Raw genomic sequence first — 27,303 nt, 5'->3', positions numbered from 1 at the left:
CATGTTAAATTGCCCCTTGGTGTCAGGGGGATTAGCAGGGTAAATATGTGGGGTTACGGGGATAGGGCCTGGGTGGGGTTGTTGGCGCAGGCTGCAGAGAGTCGATGATTCTAAACATTCTGTAATTTAGCTGATTTGAAGGAATCCAGCAAGTCTCGGATGAATTGTTACAGCACAGAGGAGGCCATTCAGCCCACCGTGTCTGCACTGGTTCTCTGACCAGTTCATTGGTGTCATTCTCCCACCTCCTCCCCCCTCAACGTAACCACCCTGCACCCTCTTCCTTTCTAGACAACAGTCCAATTCCCTTTTGAATGCTTTGCTCGAATCTCCACCACATCCCAGCCCTTCGCCACTCGCTGAGTGAAAAAAGATTTTCGTCACGTCGCTTTTGCTTCTTCAGCCAGCTGCTTTATATCTTTGTGAAGGGATTGAGAAAGAGAAGCACGAGTGGGAACGGTTTCTCTCTGTCGCCTCTGTCCCGAACCCTCGCGATTTTGAATACCTCGATCAAATCTGAAGTGGATCCTTGTGTCTTCCAAGAGACACAGGAGTTGAGTGCACTGGGTTGTTTTTGTGGGTAACTGAAAAGTTATTCATATGGATCAGAAAGGGCTGGGAAAACTGCTGAATAATGGAGCAGTAAAGGGTCTTTTCTAAGCTTCAGGAAGATCTGAGGACAGTAACTGAGAGGGTTCCTCTTTGGCTCTGAAGATAGGCAGATGGAATTGAGATTGTGCAAAAGAAAAATACAGCAGACACTGGAAAACAAAACACCAGCAATTCTCAGCAGATCTGGCAGCAACTGAGGAGAGAGGAACAGCATTAACGTTCCAGATCTGTGACCTTCCAGAGCTCAGATTATTCTTTCAGCCTGTGTTTAATTTTTTAAATTAAAATTAATTTTATTTATTAGTGTCACAAGTAGGCTGACATTAACACCGCAATGAAGTTACTGTGAAAATCCCCATGTCGCCTCACTCCAGCCCCTGTTCGGGTACACTGAGGGAGAATTTAGCGCAGCTGATGCACCTAGCCAGCACATCTTTTGGACTGTGGGAGGTAACTGGAGGAAACCCACACGGACATGGGGAGAATGTGCAGACTCCATACAGACAGTGACCCAAGGCTGGGAATCGAACCTGGGTCCCTGGCGCTGCGTGGCAGCGGTGCTAACCACTGTGCCACCGTGCCGAGGGTTTCGTTGAAGCGGCACTCTTGAAGATGGCGACAGGCTGGAATCCAATTCAATAGATGCCTTCTGGATTGCGAAATGTCCGTAGGCTGTTTAAAAAATTGCAGCAGCCCAGGTTGACAATTCCTAAACTAAACGTGACAGATTTCTCATGGGCAAGGCTATCGAGAGTCATGGATCCTGGTCATTGGAGTACAATACAGATCAATTGTGATTTAATAGAACAAAGAACAGTACAGCACAGGAAACAGGCCCTTCGGCCCTCCAAGCCTGTGCCGCTCCTTGGTCCAACTAGACCAATCGTTTGTATCCCTCCATTCCCAGGCTGCTCATGTGACTATCCAGGTAAGTCTTAAACGATGTCAGCGTGCCTGCCTCCACCACCCTACTTGGCAGCGCATTCCAGGCCCCCACCACCCTCTGTGTAAAAAACATCCCTCTGATGTCTGAGTTATACTTCGCCCCTCTCACCTTGAGCCCGTGACCCCTCGTGAACGTCACTTCTGATCTGGGAAAAAGCTTCCCACCGTTCACCCTATCTATCCCCTTCATAATCTTGTACACCTCTATTAGATCTCCCCTCATTCTCCGTCTTTCCAGGGAGAGCAACCCCAGTTTACCCAATCTCTCCTCATAGCTAAGACCCTCCATACCAGGCAACATCCTGGTAAACCTTCTCTGCACTCTCTCGAACGCCTCCACGTCCTTCTGGTAGTGCGGCGACCAGAACTGGACGCAGGACTCCAAATGTGGCCTAACCAGCGTTCTATACAGCTGCATCATCAGACTCCAGCTTTTATACTCTATACCCCGTCCTATAAAGGCAAGCATACCATATGCCTTCTTCACCACCTTCTCCACCTGTGTTGCCACCTTCAAGGATTTGTGGACTTGCACACCTAGGTCCCTCTGTGTTTCTATACTCCTGATGACTCTGCCATTTATTGTATAACTCCTCCCTACATTATTTCTTCCAAAATGCATCACTTCGCATTTATCCGGATTAAACTCCATCTGCCACCTCTCTGCCCAATTTTCCAGCCTATCTATATCCTGCTGTATTGCCCAACAATGCTCTTCGCTATCCGCAAGTCCAGCCATCTTCGTGTCATCCGCAAACTTGCTGATTACACCAGTTACACCTTCTTCCAAATCATTTATATATATCACAAATAGCAGAGGCCCCAGTACAGAGCCCTGCGGAACACCACTGGTCACAGACCTCCAGCCGGAAAAAGACCCTTCGACCACTACCCTCTGTCTCCTATGGCCAAGCCAGTTCTCCACCCATCTAGCCACTTCTCCTTGTATCCCATGAGCCTTAACCTTCTTAACCAACCTGCCATGTGGGACTTTGTCAAATGCCTTACTGAAATCCATATAGACGACATCCACGGCCCTTCCTTCATCAACCGTTTTTGTCACTTCCTCAAAAAACTCCACCAAATTTGTAAGGCACGACCTCCCTCTTACAAAACCATGCTGTCTGTCACTAATGAGATTGTTTCGTTCTAAATGCGCATACATCCTGTCTCTAAGAATCCTCTCCAACAACTTCCCTCCCACGGACGTCAAGCTCACCGGCCTATAATTTCCTGGGTTATCCCTGCTACCCTTCTTAAACAACGGGACCATATTCGCTATCCTCCAATCCTCAGGGACCTCACCCGTGTCCAAAGAAGCGACAAAGATTTCCGTCAGAGGCCCAGCAATTTAATTGAAGAGTGGAATAGATTTGAGGGGCTGAATGGTCTTCCGCTTGTGTTCACCTGACACCTATACACGCTCGGGCACTAATCTCTGGAGAGCAACTCGGCACAGGAACCCTGGAGTTATTGTTTTCTTCTTTCCCTTCCTGCCTTGAGAATCCAGCGCCTCTTGCTGCCTAAGCAATTAAAGTAATTGCTTTCCTGTACAGGAACTGTAATTCCAAGAATCTAATATTAACCTACTATTATATTGACCCATCTCTAAAGATCAACTTGGTCTTGAATCTCTCTCTCCGTTTCCCATTTGCTTTCTTAACCGAGTCCAGGTTTAACAGTGGGATTTTCGTTGTCTCCACCACCCCGACTCTGCCTTACTGCTTTGTGCATTACAGCGGGTGGTTGGTGAATGCCTTCTTGCCAGTGTGTGTGTGTGTGTGAGAAGGTGTCAGTAGTCCAAGCTGTTGTCTGGATTTGTGACAAGGGCAGCTTATTTGGAATGCCGGTGTAGTGATCGCTGCCTCAGCCCGTCTGTGGCTGAATCTCTCACCCGTGCTCCGGACACGGCCAGTACTGGCTGGCCCTCTATCTGGCATGCACCGTAAATTTCACTTGATCTGGAACTCTAGTTGCCTGTGTCGAATCTCGTTCAGCCATCGTGCCTGTGCTGTCTGACCACCGCAGGCTCCCGACCCTGCAGTGATTTGAATTGATAACTTTTCCCCAGTATCCGAATCCCTCCAGGGTCTTTCCCTTCCTTCTCTCTCTAACCATCTTCAGCTTTTCACGCAGGCACCTTTAGCTTCCCGGCCTCCGAGCCTCGGAATTCCATTCTTCAAGCTCGCTTTTTTAAAAAAATCATTGAATCCCTGCAGTGCAGAAGGGGCCATTCAACCCATCAAGTCTGCACTGACTCTGTGACAGCATCTTACCCAGGCCCACCCTTGTGTCCTATCCTTGTAACTGCACTTATCTACCCTGTTAATTCCCCTAACCTGCACATCTTTGAACACTAAGGGGCAATTTAGCATGGCCAATCCACCCAACCTGCTCATCTTTCAGACTGTGGGAGGAAACTGGAGGAAACTCATGCAGACACAGGGGAGAAGGTGCAAGCTCCACACACACAGTGACCCGCGGCCGGAATTGAACCCGGGTCCCTGGTGCTGTGAGGCAGCTGTGCTAACTACCGTGCCGCCCATTAAGCCTTCTTTTGACCAAGCTCTTGGTTGCCTGCCCCAAATGTTTCCTTGCGTGGCTCAGTGTCATATTTTGTCTAATTACCTTCCTATGAAATGCTTTGGGATGGTGTTCTGTGTTAACGGTGTTCCGTACGTGCAGGTTGTTGTTGGGGAAATCTGTGCCACAGTGCCCGCTGTGGGAACTGACGAGCATCTCAGGTGTGCTGCCAAAAACAGCTCAAGAATCAAAACATCTGGGGGTGTTGACATTCCATGTGTGGTGTTTTTAATGATGTGAATTTAGCATGACTGCAGCAAACCAACACAACTCCACAATGACTTCTGGGATTGAGTGTCTAAAAGAGCCAGAGTACTTGATCTGGCTATCCAAAAAGAAATCCCTTCTGTCCTCATTTCATCAATTCGCTGACCGTTGCTGGGATATAACTCCACTGGACTGGAGAATTGTCAGGGTCTGGAGAACTCAGCCTGAAAGACCTCATAGAATCCCGACAGTGCAGAAAGAGGTCGTTCGGCCCATCAAGTCTGCACCGACCACAATCCCACCCAGGCCCTTAACCCAAAACCCCACGCATTGACCATAGTTAGTCCCCCTGACACTAAGAGGCAATTTAGCACGGCCAATCCACCTAACCCGCACATCTTTGTACTGTGGGAGGAAACTGGAGCACCCGGAGGAAACCCATGCGGACGTGCAGGTTAGACGCCCCTTAGTGACCCAAGATGTGTAGGTTAAATGGATTGGCCATGCTAAATTGATCCTTAGTGTCCCAAGATGTGTAGGTTAGGGGGGTTAATGAGGTAAATACACGGAAATGGGGTTGGCCTGCGTAAGATGCTCTATTGGAGAATCAGTGCAGACTCAATGGGCCGAATAGCTTCCTTCTAGGGATTATATGTTATTCTAAGTATTATATTTTTAAGAACGCAGTTAAAATATAACAAAAAGAATTAACATAGCTTTTACCAATTACAAGACTTGAACGTACCACTGTATAACTCCTAACAGCTAGCTATCTCTGTTGTTCCAAGTTAAACACAATCCCACAGACACACCACCACCTTTAGTGTGCTCACTTGATTCCCCCCTAGTGCCAGGGGGGTTAGCAGGGTAAATATGTGGGGTGATGGGGATAGGGCCTGGGTGGGATTGTTGTTGGTGCCGGCTCGATGGGCTGAATGGCCTCCTTCTGCATTGTCGGGATTCTATTCTGTGATTCTTTTTTTAAAAAAAGCTTCTAGTAAATACCATGTTCAGAATAATTTATCATCTCACCAACATTAGAAACAATAATGTTCACGATAATAAAACCTGTTCCTTGAACCAGAGGCATTATCTATAACCACAGTATTACTCTACCACTTAAAGCATGTTGATGTTTTCATTAAAATAATCATTTGAAATCATGAAATGCAGCATCGCGATTCGATTTTAACTCGGAGTAAACACCATGATTCAAAGACATTGGAGGAGAGCAGGGAAGTGAGCTTACTTGGCTAATTCTAGCATCACATCAGTCCTGGCACGACGGGCTGAAGGGCCACCTCCTGTGCTGTGTGATTCTAAACTGAAGACCGTCCTCTTACCATAGTGGGAAGAAATTATTTCACTCAAATACAAAATGCATTTGGCAAGTTCCAGGCTTGAAGTTTTGTTACACTTTCGGATAAAGATATGGACAGATGAGCAAATAATTTTGCCTGCCTGACTTTATTTTATTAGTATCACAGGTAGGCTTACATTAACACTGCAATGAAGTTACTGTGAAAATCCCCTAGTCGCCACACTCCGCCTCCTGTTCGGGTACACTGAGGGAGAATTTAGCATGGCCAATGCACCTAACCAGCACGTCTTTGGACTGTGGGAGGAAACCGGAGCACCCGGAGGAAACCCACACAGACATGGGGAGAATGTGCAAACTCCGCACAGACCCCAGCTGGGAGTCGAGCCCGGGTCCCTGGCGCTGTGAGGCAGCAGCGCTAACCAATGAAGAGTCTTGAGAAGTTAATCCCTTAGCGGGCAGTCTTGGCAGATTGACTCTGCTTTTGAATGTGTCCATGTTCCAAGGGCTGAACTGGTGGAATGTGGCTCCTTATATCGTTTGTTCAGGTAGAACGTTAGTGTGGAAGGAGGCCATTTGGTTCATTGTGCCTGTGCTGGCTCTTAGTTTGCAAGAGATATCCAATTTGCACTTCCTCCTTTGTCCAAATGGTATATGTCCGTGGCTCTTTACATCGGAAACGGATGTAATCCCTTGAATCTCAGCGCATGTGTTTTACCATTAATCACCGGTCTGATGAGGAATTGGTGAGTCTGTGGTGTATTACCTTTTCTGGCCACATGTGAGACATGGTGCATTGTTGTGCGCTGCCCTTGTTGCTTTTTTGTCTAGATATTGATGTTAGTACAATAGATATACCTACCTTCACAGTTGGGAACCTCTGATGTACCTTCCATGTCTATGTGACCAAGATAACTTCAGTGGAATTGTGCAAAGATTGTGCTCTTGCTACCTGGCAGAGCAGATTAATATGCCCCCCTTCCCCCTCCTTTGAGTAGTCTTGAGTGTGTCTTCAAAAGATGGTAAACCAATGACTTTGTCCCTCAGGATGAGACGGGAGCGTATCTGATTGACCGCGATCCCACCTACTTCGGGCCGATATTGAACTATCTCCGACATGGCAAGCTTGTCATCAACAAGGAGCTAGCTGAAGAAGGTAAGGGGGTTAGTTAGCCTTGCAAACCTTGGGAACATGGAAGCAGGAATCATGGAAGCAGCTTGTACTTATTATGATCGGAGCAGTAGCCTAACTCCACTTTGCCTCCATATCCTATTAAACCCTTGGTTGGCAAAAGTCTATTGATCTCAGATTTAAAATATTAATTGAGATTGCTTCGACTGCTTTTTGAGGGTGTGTTCTCCACTCTTTTCGTGCCCGTTGTGGGGGAAAAAGTGTTCCCAAAATCATAGAATCCTTACAGTGCAGAAAAAGACCATTCGGCCATCGAGTCTGCAGTGACTCAACGAACAGGCCCTATCCCATAGCCCCACATATTTACCCCATTAATCTCCCTAACCTACAGATCTTGGGACACTAAGGGGCAATTTAGTATGGCCAAGCCACCTAATCTACACATCTTGGGTCACTAAGGGGCAATTTATCATGGCCAATCCATCTAACCTGCACATCTTTGGAGTGTGGAAGGAAACTGGAGCACTCTGAGGAAACCCATACAGATATGGGGAGAATGTGCAGTCTCCACGCGGACAATCACCCAAGGCTGGAATTGAATCCGGGTCCCTGGCGCTGTGAGGCAGCAGTGCTAACCACTGCGCCGCCACTGCTTTCCTGAGATTTTAAGGTTCTGTCCACTCGCCCTGGACTTCCTCACCAGCAGAGAAAATTTCCTTCCATGCACCGCATTGATTCCTTTCCAAGTCATAAAAATATCAAATCTCCTCCTCTTGTTTCATAGAACAAAAGCCTAGTTTATGTGACCGCCTCTCTTCATGTGGTGGTTGGTGTCTGGGTAATATTCTCATCAACCTGTGCTGTGCTCCTTTACAAGGCTGGTATATCCTTTCTAAGATGGAGTGGCCGAGTCCAGTTACCTGTACAAAAATCCAGCCATCTCAGTTTATTTTTATTTTCCCCAACGGTCACTGAGCCAAAAGCTTGAAAATTTGCTCGTTTGCTGGTTCTGATTTTCCTTCTCAAACTGGAGATTAACGGAACACGTGGATCAGATACACATGAAATAAAACAGTTTTAGTTCTTTTAACCATGATGAAATAATGTATTTTTTAAGAGTGACTACCGTTTCAATGTTGAACTATTGATGAGCAGGCAGGTTGCTTTCAAGAAGCTTTATCCTGACTTTTTCACATCTCTTGGTAAAATTGTTATCTTTAGCATCAGACTAATACTCAACAGCAGAAGGATTCCACTAAAACGATTTGCCTCAGTTGGGGGAGAAAAGCAAAGAACTTGGGTGGCACAATGGTTAGCACTGCTGCCTCACCACGTCAGGGACCTGGGTTCGATTTCAGCCTTGGGTCTCTCTCTGTGTGGAGTTTGCACATTCTCCCCGTGTCTGCGGGGGTTTCATCCAGGTGCTCCGATTTCCTCCCGCAGTCCCAACGATGTGTAAGTTAGGTGGATTGGTCATGGTACATTGCTCCTTAGTGTCCAAAGATGTATAGGTTAGGTGGATTGGCCATGCGAAATTGCCCATTGGTGTCCAAAGATGTGCAGGTTAGGTGGATTGGCAATGCTAAATTGCCCCTTTAGTGTCCAAAGATGTGCAGGTTAGGTGGATTAGCCATGTTAAATTGCCCCTTAGTGTCCAAAGATGTGTAGTTTAGGTGGATTGGCCATGCTAAATTGTCCCTTAATGTCCCAAGATGTGTAGGTTAGGGGGATTAGCAGGGTACATGTGAGGATAGGGTGAGGGGTGGGCTCGGTTAAGAGAGGTGGACACACCTGATGGGCCAAATGGCTTCCTTCTGCATTGTAGGGATTCTATGAAATTGGGTGCAGAAGTTTCACACGACATTTTGAGGAGTGCATTCCGGGGTAAGTCATTGCAACAGAATTGAAGAAACAATTGGAAGGGTGTGGATGTGACAGAGTCAGGGATTGAGTGACATAATGGCAGTGTTACAGGACGAGTAATCCAGAGGCCAAAGCTAATGCTGTGCTTATGGGCTCAAACCCCAGAGGCTGGTGGAATTTAAATTCAAATCATAAAATCTGGAGTGGAAAGCTTGTCTCAGCAACGGTGACCATGACAACGATCATCGATTGTTAGAAAAACCCATCTGGTTTCATTAATGCCCTGCAGGGAAGGAAATCTGCTTTCCTTACCTGGTCAGATGTATAAGTGACTCACGTTAAATGTGGTTGACTCTGAATTGCTCTCTGGAATGGCCTGGCAAGCTACTCGGCAATCGGGGTGGGTGGGCAAAAATGCCAGCCTTGTCTGTGATGCCCATATGAAAGAATAAATAAAAAATACAAGAAAATGGGTGGGTGGCTTTGATCCTTGTTGGCCTGCACTCCTTTCCAGGGTTCAAATATCTTGCGTCCATTTGTAAATTTTATTTCTGCTTGTAATTCCCTTTCTTTAGCAGCGTTTTTACAAAGTGAAACATTCTGACCATTTAAAGACTAGTAAAAACCTTTGAAAAGAAGCATCTATATGGCACAGTAGGTGGCACAGTGGTTAGTGCTGCTGCCTCACAGCGCCAGGGACCTGCGTTCGATTCCTGGCTTGGGTCACTGTCTGTGTGGAGTCTGCACGTTCTCCCCGTTCTCCTAACTGTGTACCACCAGTCCTGTTCCCTCGTAGCCTGGTTTAAGATGGTCCATTTGCCAGAGAGGTCCCCCAGCCCACCTCGAGACTTCATACTACTTGATTGTTGGAGGTAGTCGAGTGCTAAATAAACCCTGGAGGGTAGTTCTTTTCCATGAAATGTTTTCTTTATTCATTCATGGAACATGGGCATCGCTGGCTGGCCAGCATTTATTGCCCATCCCTAGTCACCCGAGGGCAGTTGAGAGTCAACCACATTGCTTTGGCCCTGGAGTTAGATGTAGGCCGGATCAGGTAAGGACGGCAGATTTCCTTCCCTAAAGGACATTAGTGAACCAGATGGTTTTTTCTGACAATGATGGCATAGTGGTTCGCACTGCTGCCTCAGAATGCCAGGGACCTGGGTTTGATTCCCGGCTTGGGTGGCTGGCTGTGCGGAGTCTGCACGTTCTCCCCGTGTCTGTGTGGGTTTCCTCCGGGTGCTCCGGTTTTCTCCCACAGTCCAAAAATAGACATGCTGGTTTGGTGCATTGGCCATCCTAGATTCTCCCTCAGTGTAACCCGAACAGGCGCCGGAGTGTGGCGACTTGGAGATTTTCACAGTAACTTCATTGCAGTGTGAATGTAAGCCTGCTTGTGACTAATAAATAAACCTGAAAAGGGGAACTTGCAGGTGGTGATGTTTCTGTACATCTGCCCTTGCCGTTCTATGTGGTTGAGGTTGTGGGTTTGGATGGTGTTGAAGGCACCTTGGTGAGTTGCTGCAGTGCATCTTGTAGATGGTAGACGCTGCAACTACTGCGTGTCAGTGATGGAGGGAAGGAAGGTTTAAGGTGGTGGATGGAATGTCTCCTGAATGGGCTGAATAATGGGTGTGTGAGTTCAGTCTAAAAGCTTGTTCGACAATGCCTCTTTCCAGGGCCCAAACATGGCAAGAATACGACAGGAATGCCCTGATGATTGAAAGATTAAATGCTTTGGCAAAAAAAGGGTGTCTCTTCCAGCAATACTCTCTGCCCTATCCAGAAATGTATTCTTTCATAGGATGTGGGCATTACTGGCAAGGCTGGCATTTGTTGCCCATCCTTTATTGCCCTTCTTGGGGCATTTCAGAGGGCCGTTAATAGTCATCCACATTGCCGTGGCTCTGGAGCCGCATGTAGGCCAGACCGGGTAAGGATGGCCAATTTCCTTCCCCAAAGAACATTAGTGACCCAGATGGGTTTTTGCAACAATCGATGATGGTTGTCAGGGTCGCCATTACTGACACCAGCTCTATATTCCAGATTTATTAAGTAATTGAATTTTAGATTCCACCAGCTGCCGTGGTGGGATCTGAATCCGTGACCATTAGCCTGGGCCTCTGGATTACTAATTCATTGATATCACCACCACACCACCGTCTCCCCAAGATAAAGTAAGGAGGAAGCTGGTGTGGTGTGTGAATACTGGCATGGACCAGTTGGGCTGAATGGCCAGCTTCTGTGTATCCTGTCAACCTTATGTAATTTCAGCTTTTTTCCCCCCCCTATCCTTCCCAGATAGCCTAGTTGTAGAACTGGATGCGTGACCTTGTAGACTTTGTGTTACATTTCAGTATTCTCTCCCTTTCTCTGGCAAATGGTATCTTGGGTCAGTGACTATCCATCACCTGCAGGCCTCTGGAGAGTTTCCTTATTGAGATCACACTTCTTCACTTGACATACCTACCTACACTTTCCAGAAGGGCCCAATATATGGTCGTCAGAAGCAGAAATCCTGGTTGTTAATATCTCTTCACTAATGGGCAGTTTCTTAAATTATTTTAAAGTTTATTTATTAGTGCCACAGGTAGGCTTCCATTAACACTGAAATGAAGTTACTGTGAAAATCCCCTCGTCGCCACACTCCGGCGCCTTTCTGGTAACACTGAGGGAGAATTTAGCACGGCCAATGCACCTAACCAGCTAATGCACCACGTCTTTCGGATTGTGGGAGGAAACCGGAGCACCCGGAGGAAACCCACGCAGACGCGGGGAGAATGCGCAGACTCCGCACAGACAGTGACCCAAGCCGGGAATCGAACCCGGGTCCCTGGAGCTGTGAGGCAGCAGTGTTAACCTCTGTGCCACCGTGCCGCCCCAGTTGAGATTAGTTACTGCCCAGGAACTCTGAGTCATTGGTGAACTAGTTGGATTTTGATGAAGGATGGTGATAGTTTCATATTCACTATGACTGAAACTAGTCCAAAGATGTGCGGGTTAGGTGTTTTGGCCATGCTAAATTGCCCCTTAGTGTCAGGGAGACTATCTAGGGTAAATGCATGGGGTTACAGGAATGGGGCCTAAGTGGGATTGTGGTCAGTGCAGACTTGATGGGCCGAATGGCCTCCTTCTGCACTATGGGATTCTATGATTCTTGCTTTCAATTCCAGGTCTGTGGATTGAATTTTAAATTCCACCAGCCACCGTGGTGAGATTTGAACCCACGGCGCCCACATCAACTAATAATAGTCATCTTTAATTAAAGAGTATCATTTTGTCCTGGTTAAAAGCAAAATCTACTTTGTTTCATATATAACCAATGCAGGTCAACCGTGGTTTTTTTTCAGGAGTATAGTCCTAGATTTCTCCCTGTGACGCATGGCACCTGTGCTTGAGAAGGCAGATCCCCACCCTGGACTGTGACCACCCGTCTCAACTGTTCATTAGAAAGGTACCTGTCACTCGAGTGGGACTCTCTCTCTCCTCTTTTCTTGCTAAGGATATCTCAACACTTGTTGCTCCAAAAGCACGTTGGTGTCATTCAGCAGCTGTAACACAGTCTGTGCTGCTTTTTCAGTACAACTCAAGTCTTCTGTACGGTGTTGCTCTTCTGTGAGCACTGGTAGTTCCCCTCAGCCTACGTTCTGATGAAAGATCATCAACTTGAACATTCTCTCTCAACAGTTGCTGCCAGACCTGAGCATTTTTCATTTCGATTCGTAATATCTCCTCATCTGCTCGGTGTGACGTTTCGTTCTGATATTCCAAAGCACTCCACAAGGGTTACATTAAGGGCACTTAATGTATAGACCCTCATTAAGGGTCTACATTAAGGGCACTCTTAGTTTTGGGTACGGTTAGCTACTGTTATATGAAGACAGTTCAGATTTTGCTCTTGGTTAATAGCAGCAGAATGAGTGAGAGGGTCAGGTTTGTAAACTGCAGGAAGAGACTCCAAGTTAAGTATGCCAAGGTTTCAAAAAGGATAGATTCAGGTTTTCTTGAGTCTCGTTGATAGTTCTGCCAGGGCGGCAGTGGAAGGTGCTGACGCTGACTTGTGTGGAATGTCACAGCGGCTGTGATGTTTCTCTGTTGCAGGGGTCCTAGAAGAAGCGGAGTTTTACAACATAGCACCTCTCATCAAATTAGTGAAGGAGAAGATCAAGGAGAGAGACTGTAAACCTGCACAGGTAAGGACAGTGTGCTGTAGGGTGGGGACGAAGCAAGGAAGAAACGAAACGTTGCATACTTTTTCCTACTCTGCCTCTCAAAGTTATGATGAGGAGATGCCAGCATTGGACGGGGATTTTTTTTAACATCTTGTAAGATTACACTTAGCACATCATATGTACAAGTTTCAAGTATCATTTCAAACATTGTACAAGTTCAGAGGTATCCCAGAGTAGGAAGTCTCACGACGCCAGGCTAAAGTCCAATGGGTTTATTTGGAATCACGAGCTTTTGGAGTGCTGCTCCTTCATCATCTGAAGGAGCAGTGCTCTGAAAGCTCATGATTCCAAATAAACCTGTTGGATTTTAACCTGGTGTGGTGAGGTATCTCAAAGTTAGTCTACAGTTACGTGCTCCCTTCCCTCAAGCCGTTCTTCGAATGCGAACTGATCGGTTGAGTTTTGACCAGGTTATTCAACTGGGTGAGGAAGCACAACTCTGCGCTCAACTTATACCCGGTGTTTTCCCTTGCGGATGTCAGTAAATAGTCACAGGAACCCCTCTGTCTTCAATTTCCTTTTTCCCCCTACCTCCCTGGGCACAGTGGTTAGCCCTGCTGCCTCGCAGAGCCAGTGAGCCGGGTTTGATTCCCAGCTTGGGTGACGGTCAGTGTGGAGTCTGCACATTCTCCCTGTGTCTGCGTGGGTTTCCTCCGGGTGCCCCGGTTTCCTCCCACAGTCCGAAATACGTGCTGGTTAGGTGCTAAATTCTCCCTCAGTGTACCCGAACAGGTGCCGGAGTGTGGCAACTTGGGGATTTTCACTCTAACTTCATTGCAGTGTTAATGTAAGCCCGCTTGTGCAATAAATAAACTTTAAATAAGTAATCTTTAGTGGAGTGGCACTAATGCCATTCAACGCTGTGGCACGCGCTGCTAAATTGGCACAGATTGGGGTTGAACCATAAACCTTCCTGGACTGATTCCCCACCAGCTGGTACGGTTACCAACTGAGCCATGAGTAGAGCACCGATTCTGGATCCTTGGCTGGTGCAGCGACAGACAGCTGATGGTAACAATACCCAAGAGTTAAATAGAGACACTGACATTCGGAAAAAAACAGGCTACGCTGTGAGTCAGCAGGGTTTGCTTAATTTGCTGGTATTAAATTCCTCCCCCTGCTATTTTAAAGTCAGAGTTGACAGCTTGAATTAAAAGTTAGGCACAAGTATACTGCTCATCCAGCTCACATAATGTTTGGCTGCTGATGTGGCCTATTTGGGCCCACAGCTGAAGAGCTCCCCAAATAAATATAATTTGTAAAGGTTGTAATTCAGAGGGCAGTCCTAGAGCAATACAGCGCTAGGAATCAAGGCCCTTCGGCCCAACTGGTCCATGTCGACCACGGTGCCTTCCCAGCTAGTCCCAATTGCCCGCGTTTGGCCCTTACCCCTCTAATCCTTTCCCATCCATGTTCTTATCCAGATGCTTTATAAATGCTGCTTTTGTACCTGCCTCAACCCTTTTCTCTGGCAGCTCATTCCACACACGCACCACCCTCTGCGTGAAGAAGTTGTCCCTCGGGCCCCTTTTTAAATCTTTCCCCTCGCACCTTAAACCTAAAAGAAAGGAAGCAGGGACAATCCAGGAAGCTGCAGGCCGGTGAGCCCAACCGACGCCAGCGGCGGAAAAGCCCCAGGTGAACACACCTCGCATTTGTAATGACCGACTCCTTGTAGGACAGCTGGCTTGTAATACGTCGAGAGCTAACACCTGGAGTGCGGTGTTAGATAACCTGCACTCACTGGATATGGAAGATAAGGCTGAGCTGATGCCTTTGTTAGAACAATCAGGAATTTCTTGTTGGCTCAAGTGTTCATCCATTCTGATTCAACAGCTTAATTGGAATTCTGGGGCGTAGTGTAATAGCAAGGGAGAATTAAATCTCTTAATTGTTGTGCAGACCTGTTTGTGGGAATGTAGCAGTAGTGCAGCTAAGCTACGATGAAACGAAAAGTGAGACGGCCAAAAGCGGGGTCAGAATTTCGTGGCATTTTAATTTAAACCCAACTATCAGAGAAATTTAAATCCTTTTAATGCACGGGTTGACATTCCTTCAAATTGCCTGTGTGTAAAATTAGACTAGGAGCGCATGCAAAACAATTCGCTTACGCATTCCGATTTGTGTAGCAATTTGCATGGAAAACTGGTTCAGTGCCCTTGAAATTCAGTGCACGTATTTATCAGAAATCAGTCATATAAAGAAATTACTGAGGCATTGGCGAGTCCCACATGTGCTACATATTCTGCGGAAGGGCTGCTTTCTTCAATTAAGACAGTGCTGTAATTGTTTTTGTCGGTAACTAATCTCCCCGAAAGAACAAGAATGATTTCCCATCTGCATGAGAGAAACTGCTCCTTTTGAATCCACACCGAGAAGTTCGGGCATTTGGCCAAGGAATTTATTGCACTCTTGTGAAATTGGTTGAGGCAGGCAAGCGAAACAATGGTGTTGCAATGCGAGTTTATTTATAATTATATATTTGAGATGATTGCAACGGTGTGGGCCCAATAAAGCGAATTGTGGGGGTTTCAATGAAAGAGGCTAACCACAGACGGTGTTCTCCCTTTCCATAGATTTCCACAAAACATGTTTACCGAGTCCTGCAGTGTCAGGAGGAAGAGCTGACCCAGATGGTTTCCACCATGTCCGATGGCTGGAAGTTTGAACAGGTGAGGCTGGGCAAGTCTGCCCACGGTTTAGTGTCAGGAATTCCTGATAGAAGAGCACAATAACACCACGCCATAACATAATCACCAAGCACGGTGGCACAGTGGTTAGCACTGCTGCCTCACAGCGCCAGCGACCCAGGTTCGATTCCGGCCTCGGGTCACCGTCTGTGTGGAGTTTGCACGTTCTCCCCGTGACTGCGTGGGTTTCCTCCGGGTGCTCCCGTTTCCTCCCACATTCCAAAGATGGGTGGGTTAGGTTGATTGGCCGCCCTAAATTGACCCTAGTGTCAGGGGGATTAATAGGGTAAATGTGTGGGGTTACGGGAATGGGGCCTGGGTGAGATTGTGGTCGGTACAGACTTGATGGGCCAAATGGCCTCCTTCTGCACTGTAGGGATTCTAGGATTCAAAGAGAATCCCTGTGAGATTTAGCACAGGGCAAGATAGCTGGGAGACTGGTGGAATTGGGTGGTTAGCACTGCTGCCTCACGGTGCCAGGGACCTGGGTTCAATTCTGGCCTCAGGTGACTGTCTGTGTGGAGTTTGCACATTTCCCCCCCGTGTCTGCGTGGGTTTCCTCCGAGTCCAAAGATGTGCGGATTAGGTGGTTTGGCCATGATAAATTGCCCTTTAGTGTTAGGAGGATTAGCAGGTTAAATACATGGGGTTACGGAGACAGGGCCTGGGTGATTCTATTCTATTAATTCACTGATAGGGTTAGTGGGTGTTGCAGGAAGGGTCAACATTAAAGATCAGATTGGAGTGGATGACAGAAAACAGATCGAAACATTTGGTAACAAATTTGGTAAATGATAGAATTCCGACAGTCAGAAGAGGCCAATCCGCCCATTGAGTCTGCACCGAATGTCTGACGAAGTATCTTACCCAGGCCCCCTCCCCTGCCCTATCCCTGTAACCCCATACATTTACCATAGCCAATCTATCTAACCAACACATCTTGGGGCACTACATGGCAGTTTAGCATGGCCAATTCACCTAACCTATAGATCATTGGACTGGAGTTGGATCTATTTGCTCAAGGACTGGGTAAGCATTGGTTGTTCATGTTGCACCTTCTCTACATTTCAATATGTAGACCTCTTCATCCACATTCATAGACTATGGCCCCTTGTGCACTCTCCTGCAGTTTGCATCCTGGCAGCTGTCTGGGTGCCGGTCCACCCTCCCTAAACCTGTCAGTCACCCACTTCCCTCCTGTTTTACAACCCTCCTTAAAATGACCAAAGCTCAGTTTCCTCCTGTTAATGCCCACCCCTTTGGCTCAGCGTCTGTTTTGAGGGAGTCCCTCAGGGTTTTTATAGGGTTTCTTTCACATCAGTGGGTTCTGTCTAAATGTTCCTCCTTGTCGTTACAGTTGGTCAGCATCGGATCTTCATACAACTATGGAAACGAAGACCAGGCAGAATTTCTGTGCGTTGTTTCCAAGGAACTGCACAACACCACCAACGGGATAAGCTGTGAACCAAGCCGGAAAGCAAAGGTGAGGTAGAAGCATGGTGAGAGAGACTCGGGCTGGGTAGAGGGAGGTCATGCTTGGTGACCTGCAACTGTTTACATTGCCTTGTCTCCAAATTAAATTGTTGTTGCTAAAATGGACTGGTAGCCTAATGCAGCGGTGGCCTGGGTAATCCTTTATATACGGTGGTGGATTGTGATCTGATTTTCAAGTTACTCAGTCGCTTTCTCAGTGCAGTCTGGTGCTACTGGATGGAGACTCGCTGTGTGAATCTCAAAGTGAAAGTTGTTACACAGCACGGTGGCGCAGTGGTTAGCGCTGTTGCCTCCCATCGCCAGGGACCCGGCCTCGGGTGACTTTGTGGAGTTTGTACGTTCTCCCCATGTGGGTTTCCTTCCACAATCCAAAGATGTGTAGGTTAGGTGGATTGGCCATGCTAAATTGCACCTTAGTGTCAGGGGGATTAGCAGGGTAAATATATGGGGTTATGGGGATAGGGCTTGGGTGGGATTGTTGTTGGTGCAGGCTCAGTGGGTCGAATGGCCTCTTCTGCACTGTAGGGATTCAATGATTCTACGAAAGTGTTTTTGTCTGTCTATTTGCAAGTGGGTGACCCTCTTGGGTTGTGCAGACTCGACAGTGCCATGTGCCAGGCACTGCTGGCATCTCGGTGCTCTACCCTAAGGTGTCACTGTTGAGCTGTGTGCTGTGACACCGCAGAGTAAAAAGAAACATCTAGCAGGAAACATTGCAGTCCAAAAGAGTATTTTAATACAATGCAAATCTTATCCTGAAATGCAAAATGGGGATAGAGTGGCAAAGTGAAGTTGATGTAGAAACTCTGCCCTGATCTCAGCGATTGGAAAAGCTGGCTAGAGGAATTGTCTGCTCCTTTTCCTTATTCCCTCTGTTAGTCAGTGAAAAGTACACTTTTTAAAGCCCTCCTTTGATCAGCCCCAAATAACTGGGGCTACTCTTCCCCATACCATTTCCAAGGCTGCATATTAAGTCATGGCAGCTCTACATTGAGTTTTGGCCTCTTAGTTCTCCATTCACGGAATCCAACAGAGTTTATTTAATTCATAGGAATTAGGAGCGAGAGTCGGTAATTCAGCCCTTGGAGCCCGCTCCGCCATTCTATATGACCATGGCTGATCTCTATCTCATCCTAACTCCGCTTCCCTGCCTTTTCCCCATGGCCCTTTATCCCGCTTTTGATCAAATATTTATCTATCTCTTTCTTGAATCCATTCATTCTGCATCCTCTGCACTCTGGGGCAGTGAGTTCTGGGGCAGTGAGTTCATAGATTCACAATCCTCTGAGAGAAGTAGATCTCCTTATCTCTGTCTTGAACCTCCCCCCCCCCTCTTACTCTACAACTATGTCCTCTTGTCCTAGACTGTTCTACAAAGGGGAACATTTGGTTAACATTTACTTTATCAATCCCGTTGAGTATTTTATATACTTCAATCAAATCCCCCCTCATTCTTCTGTACTCCAGCGAGTACAAGCCCAGGTTACTCAATCGCCCCCCACACAACAGCCCCATCAAACCTGAAACCAATCTTGTGAACCTCTTCGTAACTGCCTCCAGTGCCACCACTACCTTCCTCAAAGAAGGTGACCAAAACTGCACACACTCCTCCAAGTGTGGTCTCACCAATGCCTTATACAACACTTCTCCACTTCTATACTCCAGACCCTTTGCAATAAATGCCAAGATTTCATTTGCCTTCCTTATAACATTCTGCACGTCCTACCCACTTTCTGAGACTCGTGCACAAGGACACCCACACAAAGATCCCTCTGCACAGATGTATTTTGAGTCTGTTTCCCATTTATATAGTAATTTGCCCTTTTATTTTTCTGCCCAAGATGGATAACCTCGCATTTATCCAAACTCCCATCTGCCGGATTCTGGCCCATTCCCCTAATTCGTCAATATCCATTTGTAAACTTTTAATCTCCTCATCACAGCCTGCTTTTCCACCTATTTTCGTGTTGTCAGCAAATTTTGCTATGTTACACTCTGTCCCTGCTTGTAGATCATTGATATAGATTGTAAATAGTTGTGGTCCAAGAACTGAACCCTGCGGGATCCCGCTAGTTACAGATCGCCAACTGGAGAAGGATCCATTTATCCCGACCCTCTGCTTTCTATCAGTCAGCCAACCCTCAAACCAAGCCACTACTCTACCCCCAAGCCCTTAGGATCGGACTTTCTGGATCAGTCTCTTGTGTGACACTTTATCAAATACCTTCTGGAAGTCAAGATAGATCACATCCACAGGATCCCCGTTATCTACCTTGCTGGTTGCATCCTCAAAGAACTCTAGCAGGTTTGTCAAACAAGACTTGCCCTTCACAAAACTGTGCTGACACTGGTTAAATAAGCTTTGTTTTTCCGGATGCTCAGTTAACACCTCCAATGATTTATTCCAGCAACTTTCCCACCACGGAGGTCAAGCTGACTGGTCTATAGTTTCCCACTTTGTTCCTCTCCTTTCTTGAATAAGGGCTTCACATTAGCATGTTTCCAGTCCACCAGTGCCTTTCTGGAATTCAGAGAATTTTGGAATATTATAGCTAATGCATCCACCATTTCTGCTGTCACCTCCTTTTACACCCTAGGGTGTAGACCATCAGGTCCCGGGGACTTATCTACTTTTAAACCCTTCAGTTTTGAGTACCGTCTCCCTGGTTATACTAATTTCACCAAGTTACACTGTATTGACTGCAGTTTTTGGGACAGAATCTTCGTGGGACATGGGCGTCACTGGCTGGCCAGCATTTATTGCCCATCCCTAGTTGCCCTTGAGAAGGTGGCGGTGAGCTGCCTTCTTGAATCGCTGCAGTCCATGTTCTGTGGGTTGACCCACAATGCCGTTAGGGAGGGAATTCCAGGATTTTGACCCAGTGACTGAGAAGGAACGATGATATATTTCCAAGTCAGGATGGTGAGTGGCTCAGAGGGGAACTTGCAGGTGGTGGTGTTCCCATGTATCTGCTGCCCTTGTCCTTCTAGATGGAAGTGGTCATGGGTTTGGAAGGTGCTGTCTAAGGATCTTTGGTGAATTGCTGCAGTGCATCTTGTAGATGGTACACACTGCTGCTACTGAGCATCGGTGGTGGAGGGAGTGAATGTTGTGGATGTGGTACCATTCAAGTGGGCTGCTTTGTCCTGGATGGTGTTGAGCTTCTTGTGTTGTTGGAGCCACAGCCACACAGGCAAGTGGGGAGTATTCCATCACACTCCTGACTCGTGCCTTGTAGATGGTGGACAGACTTTGGGGAGGCGAGTTACTCGCCGCAGTATTCCTAGCCTCTGACCTGCGAAACACTGAGCTACTTGGTAAATTGTGCACGCGCTGATTAAAACGTTTTAAAAAGTGTCAAAATTGCTGTTTCTTGATCTTTAGCCACTTTTCTGTTTAACATTTGACCCCTTGTGCATGCTGCATGCTGGATAAAGAGCGAGGAAGAGGAAGCTGATTGTGATATGAATGACGGGGACTAAAATGTAATTCACGTACACGGTGGTGAGAACCGGCAGCCATTTAGAATAGTTGGTGGTGGGATCGTGTTAGCATTTGTGTTACAAGAATTACAAAAGCAGCTTTGAAAGAAGACCTGGTCTAGCCTCAGGGTGAATGAGATCCATTGTCTGCTTTTATGTCGCTTCTTCTGTGCGTCTGTGTGTGTCACTTTAGGTTGCGGCACTCGCCACATGTATGTGCACAGACAGACGGACATCTGTGTGCATTCACATGGAGCTTTGCTTGTATGCTTTGAGTGTGTACATGTATGTATATACGCGAATGAGACACTCTCTGTCTTGGATGTTTTCCCCAAATAACCACCTCCAAAGCTTTTTCTTTGTCCAGTTCAGTGGGATCCACCACTCTTATCATAGAATCTCTGCAATGCAGAAGGAGGCCATTCGGTCCATCACAGAGTCATAGAGGTTTACAACATGAAAACAGGCCCTTTGGCCCAACTTGTCAATGCCCCTTTCTTTAACCACCCAAGCTAGTCCCAATTGCCCGCGTTTGGCCCATATCCCTCTACACACATCCTAGCCATGTAACTGTCTAAATGCTTTTTAAAAGACAAAATTGTACCCGCCTCTACTACTACCTCTGGCAGCTCGTTCCAGACACTCACCGCCCTCTGTGGAAAACATTGCCCCTCTGAACCCTTTTGTATCTCTCTTCTCCCACCTTAAACCTATGCCCTATATTTTAGACTCCCCTACCTTTGGGAAAAGATGTTGACTATCTAACTGATCTATGCCCCTCATTATTTTATAGACCTTTACAAGATCACCCCTCAGCCTTCTATGCTCCAGGAAAAAAAGTCCCAGTCTATGAAACCTCTCCTTATAACTCGAAATATCAAGTCCCGGTAACATCTTAGTAAATCTTCTCTGCACTCTTTCTAGTTTAATAATATCTTTCCTATAATAGGGTGACCAGAACTGTACACAGTATTCCAAGTGTGGCCTTACCAATGTCTTGTGCAACTTCAACAAGACACCTCAACTCCTGTATTCAATGTTCTGACCAATGAAACCAAGCATGCCGAATGCCGCCTTCACCACCCTGTCCACCTGTGATTCTACTTTTCAAGGAGCTATGAACATGTACCCCTAGATCCCTTTGTTCTATAACTCTCCCCAACACCCTGCCATTAACTGAGTAAGTCCTGCCCTGGTTCGATCTACCAAAATGCATCACCTCGCACTTATCTAAATTAAACTCAATCTGCCATTCGTCAGCCCACAGGCCCAATTGATCGAGATCCTGTTGCAATTCTAGATAACCTTCACTGTCCACTATGCTACCAATCTTGGTGTCGTTTTCAAACTTACTAACCATGACTCCTAAATTCTCATCCAAATCATTAATATAAATGACAAATAACAGTGGACCCAACACTGATCCTTGAGGCACACCGCTGATCACAGTCCTCCAGTTTAAAAAAAACAACCCTCTACAACCACCAGTTTAAAAAAGCAACCTTCTTCTGTCATCCAGCAAATTTTGTATCCAATTGGCTACCTCACCCTGGATCCCGTGAGATTTAACCTTATGCAACAACCTACCATGCGGTATCCTGTCAAAGGTCTTGTTAAAGTCCATGTAGACAATGTCTGCTGCACTGCTGCCATCTACCTTCCTTGCGTGCGTGCATGCTCTCGCCCATGTATACAAAACCATTTGTATATGGGCGCTTTCCTGCAATATTATCCCTTGTGCTTTACAACTTTCCTCCGTCCGTGTGGGTGTCTGTGTGTGCGCATGCAGCCTGTGTGCTTTTATTGGTTTTGACTTGTTTTCATCCACCTCTGTATTTTTGTGGTACAATTCCTCCTGCCATTTTGCCTTTCATTCTCTTCACTCCCTCCTACGCGTGGCTCTCGTTGTCCATCTTCCTGCCTGTGGGCACATGTAGAATGTGGTATGAATGGTTGGCACATTTGTGTCTGTTTAGTGAGCCAGGCAGTGCAGCTGGAATGGGTGCTCTGCGGGTGACTGGTACTCTTAGTGCATGCTTTAAATGTTTTTACAAAAAAAATTATATAATGTTCCTTAGTTATCGACCTAGCGAACGGCTTAACTTCATAGAATTTTATTTTCTACTAATAAGTGGATGCGAAAGATGATGGTTGCAGCCTTGTACTCTTGTCACTTGAAAGTGGCTGTGAAATCCAGCTCTGCAGACAGGTTCTGGTGAAAGGGGAGTGGGCTAAATCAATTTGGGATTCTTTGGCCGACTTTTCTATGACGAGTATTCAAGCACAAACTGTTGGGATATTCCTTTAAACCGCAATTTGCCTAAAAACATTGAATTCTCAGCCTGTGCTGGGTTCTGGATCTGCAGTGCCAAATGGGATGTTAGTTAAAAAACAGAGAAAAGTTGGAAAAATTAGTAACAGAAGGAGGCGAGTGGAAAATTTAGAACAGGAAGCCACTCGGCCCATTGCATCTGTACCAGCAGAAAGAACAAATCGGCCTTTTCTGTTGGGCCATAGCCCTGTGGGTTAAAACACTTCCGAAATATGTGTGGGTTAGGTGGATTAGCCATGCTAAATTTACCCTAGTCTCGGGGATTCGCAGGGTAATTATGTGGGGTTACGGGGATAGGGCCTGGGTGGGATTGTGGTCGGTGCAGACTCGATGGGCCGAATGGCCTCCTCCTGCACTGTAGGGTTTCTATGACTTCAGCATATCCTTTCTTTAGTGCAGGTGGGTACAGAGTGCCTCTGCCAGAAAGCAGTGAGCATGGTAATTTAAAAGAGAGAGTTATCCGCCCACCTCCCCCTTTTCCCCTAGCACTGGGAGTGATCTCCGAGTCTAAAAAGGGGAGGGAAAAATATTGGAGAGAAGTCACTGAGGCGTTAGACCCATTGCTTCAACTTGGTTCCTTTACTGACCACCTGATTAATAAGCAAAGGCTGTGAACCAAACTGTTAATGTTTATTTTAAAGATTTTTATTGGGGATCTGCGATTGTAACCCTTTGTTTTTCCCTCATTTCCTTCCCACAGCTTTTACAAGCAAAAGGCTCGACGATGTGAGAGGATGCGTTCGAGCCGTCTTTCCCTTCCCTTTTTTTTATATATAAACGATGCGTATGCCACTCTGCGGACAATGTGGAACTCTGCAGCATATCACAACACCAAAAGCCATAGCAGGACACACACGCAAACCGTTTCTGCGAATTCCATGTCTTTTTAAAAATCCTCCTTTTTTGATGTTAAACGCGGATTTCCCGTCCCTCTTCGCGCTTGAGAGGATGGGTGTGGGTTCGTTCGATCTTTGGCAGCCGCAGTATTTGTAGCCTTCCTTTGGGGGAGTACGCATTGTTGTTGGCTACAGGAGGCTGGAGATTTCTTACACAGAGGACATTGTGGTACTTTTTTTTTGTACCGAAGGCATTTCAGATGCTGGCAGGATAATGGCAGCTAATTTATTTTTTTTTCTAAAAAGGGGAATCATTTGTGGTGATAACACTATTGGACTTCGCCGCGTCGGGCAAAACTTTGGGCACCTCAGCCGCCATTTTGAGGTCAGCGATGCATGTTCTCAATGTAGACACCATAGAGCAAGTGAATATTAACAGGATGCCAGTGTTCTCCCCGGTTTTGTTTACAGATGGTCGGGGCCAAAGCTTTGAGGAGTTGTGGTGCTGGGACTGGGGAGCGTACTTGAAAACGTTAACTTTTTAAATGAAAAAAATTTTTTGGTACATTTTAGCTTTAGCTACAAACAGAAGGTGAGATTAATCTATAGTGAACACTTTTTTAAAAATAGTTTTGAGGTGGCTTGGCTGAGGGTTTAGATTGAGCTACCGGCTATTTAGATGTGACGATAGCATCGATAATACAAGTTATGTGGATAAATATTGTGTGGAAATACATTTTTACTCGTTGGTCCTGTAATTTTTTAATGGCGATTTTAAGGAAATAGGATCCCCACAATGCAGGGGGAGGCCAATCGGCCCATCGAGTCTGCACCGACTCACCGACAGAGCATCTTACCCAGGCCCAGACCCCTTGCCCTATCCCCGTAAACCCACACATTTAACCTGCTAATCCACCTAACCTACAGCATGCTTGAGGGACATACTTGGGTAGGTCTTATGAGGAAAGATTGAGGGAGCTAGGGCTGTTCTCTCTGGAGCGGAGGAGGCTGAGGGGAGACTTAATAGAGGTTTATAAAATGAAGAAGGGGATAGATAGAGTGAACGTTCAAAGACTATTTCCTCGGGTGGATGGAGCTATTACAAGGGGGCATAACTATAGGGTTCATGGTGGGAGATATAGGAAGGATATCAGAGGTAGGTTCTTTACGCAGAGAGTGGTTGGGGTGTGGAATGGACTGCCTGCAGTGATAGTGGAGTCAGACACTTTAGGAACATTTAAGCGGTTATTGGATAGGCACATGGAGCACACCAGGATGATAGGGAGTGGGATAGCTTGATCTTGGTTTCAGATAAAGTTCGGCACAACATCGTGGGCCAAAGGGCCTGTTCTGTGCTGTACTGTTCTATGACAATTTAGCCAGGCCAATCCCTCTAACCTACACATCTTTGGACACTTAAGGGACAATTTAGCATGGCCAGTCCACCTAACTTGCACATCTTTGGACACTTAAGGGACAATTTAGCATGGCCAATCCACCTAACCTACACATCTTTGGACATTAGTTTTAGTTTATTCTATGAGTGTCACAACTAGGCTTATATTAACACTGCAATGAAGTTACTGTGAAAATCCCCGAGTCGCCACACCATGGAGCCTGTCTGGGTACACCTGAGGGAGAGTTTAGCACGGCCAATGCACCTAACCTGCATGTCTTTTGGACTTTGGGAGGAAACCGGAGCACCCGGAGGAAACCCACGCAGACACGGGGAGAATGTGCAGACTCCGCAGTGACCCAAAATGGGAATCGAACCTGGCGCTGTGAGGCAGCAGTGCTAACCGCTGTGCCACCGAACCGCCCTTGGGTGCAATTCAGAATGGCCAATCCACCTAACCCGCACATCTTTGAACTGTGGGAGGAAACCGGAGCACCCGGAGGAAAATGTAGGGCTTTGTGTTTCTCCCACGTCAGAAAGTTAAATACAAATTGCCCCTCCATTCCCCCCGAGCCTCTGTTCACTCCTATCATGCTTCAAACTGAGGTTGGAAACAATATTAACGCGTGCGATAATTTTCTTCTGGGTGCTATTTGGAGCAGTGCCCTGGAGGTGCGGCCTTAATTCCTGGAGAATCCAGGACAATCCTCCTCCAGGCGGAAACCTTCACCAAGATGACGTGCATTCCCCCACCCCCAGAAATATTGACCTAACTTAACTCGGGAAGCAGATTGTTTGCTCTGTAAAGAAATGGGAACGGTGTGCATTCAGGAATATTATTGTGAATTTGAAATTCACCCCAATATGATTTGGGGGGAAAAGCCAACCTGCTTCTCTGCAAGTGAAAGCCACAGGAAGCGTTCCACCCTGTTGTTTGTAAACCTGCTGGGAATCGTACAATGGATGTGTTCAAGTTTATTTTATTAGGCTTACATTAACACTGCATTGGAGTTAGTGTGAAAATCCCCCAGTCGCCACACTCCGGCGCCTGTTCGGGTTACACTGAGGGAGAATTTAGCACGGCCAATGCACCCTAACCTGCGCGTCTTTCGGACTGTGGGAGGAAACCGGAGCACCCGGAGGAAACCCACGCAGAAAGGAGGAGAACGTGCAGACTCCACACAGTGACCCAAGTCGAGAATCGAACCCAGAACCCCGGTGCTGTGAGGCAGCAGTGCCTCCGTGATGAGCACTGGGGGGGGGGGGGGGGAGGAGGAGAAAAAGCATGGGTGCTAAAGCATCCAATAACATGAAAATCTTCCAGCACTGGCAGTAGCAAAGGGGCTGTCGGAGAAGTGGTGAGTATGTTCTGGGTGCAGATGAGTTTGAAATTGATAAGCACAAGGCCAATACTGTAATGACTTCATCAAAGTGTTACCAAAGCAGGACGTTCGCAAGATGCCTGCCCCATCCAAGCCCCCTAAAAGAGAGCGGAATTGTAATTCAAATACTTTAGTATGAATGAGATGGAAGCCTTAAATAACCTGGAAGGTCTTGGATCAAATCACAGAATCCCTGCAGTGCAGAAGGAGGCCATTTGCCCCATCGAGCCTGCACAATCCCACCCTATCCCCATAACCCCACTTATTTATCCTGCCAGTCCCCCTAACACTAAGCGGCAATTTAGCATGGCCAATCCACCCAACCCGCACATCTTTGGCGTGTGGGAGGAAACTGGAGCACCCGGAGGATATCATAGAATCATTCAGTGCCGAAGGAGGCCATTTGGCCCATTGAGTCTGCACTGAACACAATCCCATCCAGGCCCTATCCCCGTATCCCATGTATTTACTCTAGCTAGTCCCCCGACACAAAGGGGCAATTTGGCATTACCAATCCATCTAACCTGCACATCTTTGGAGTGTGGGAGGAAACCAGAGCACCCGGAGGAAACCCACGCAGACACGGGGAGAATGTGCAGACTCCACTCAGACAGTGACCCGAGGCCAGGAATCGAACCCACGTCCCTGGCACTGAGAGGCAGCAGTGCTAACCATTGTGCCACCGTGCATTCCATGGGGCAGATCATAGTTTTTCTCGAGAGGTGAGGAAAGAGACCTATGATGCACTGACTATTATTACAAAGGAGACTGGTGTAATCTGACTCCAGAAAGTGCTTG

General features: G+C 46.9%; 1 protein-coding gene across 1 annotated transcript in view; it reads left to right on the top strand.

The window, feature by feature from the left end:
• LOC144509083 (BTB/POZ domain-containing protein KCTD5-like) overlaps positions 1 to 24,475 on the top strand; it is a 31,207-nt gene extending 6,732 nt beyond the window's left edge. The window contains exons 2-6 of the mRNA XM_078237419.1: positions 6,713 to 6,821; positions 12,762 to 12,853; positions 15,469 to 15,564; positions 16,940 to 17,065; positions 23,592 to 24,475. Of these exons, the coding sequence (XP_078093545.1) occupies positions 6,713 to 6,821; positions 12,762 to 12,853; positions 15,469 to 15,564; positions 16,940 to 17,065; positions 23,592 to 23,621 (453 nt within the window). The 3' untranslated portion in view covers positions 23,622 to 24,475. The remainder of the gene's footprint in view (positions 1 to 6,712; positions 6,822 to 12,761; positions 12,854 to 15,468; positions 15,565 to 16,939; positions 17,066 to 23,591) is intronic.
• The last annotated feature ends 2,828 nt before the right edge of the window (positions 24,476 to 27,303 follow it).

Source organism: Mustelus asterias, chromosome 21 (genome assembly GCF_964213995.1).
Source record: "Mustelus asterias chromosome 21, sMusAst1.hap1.1, whole genome shotgun sequence".
Taxonomy (NCBI): domain Eukaryota; kingdom Metazoa; phylum Chordata; class Chondrichthyes; order Carcharhiniformes; family Triakidae; genus Mustelus; species Mustelus asterias.
Note: the sequence above shows the minus strand (reverse complement) of the source record. Positions and strands in the feature narration are given on the sequence as shown.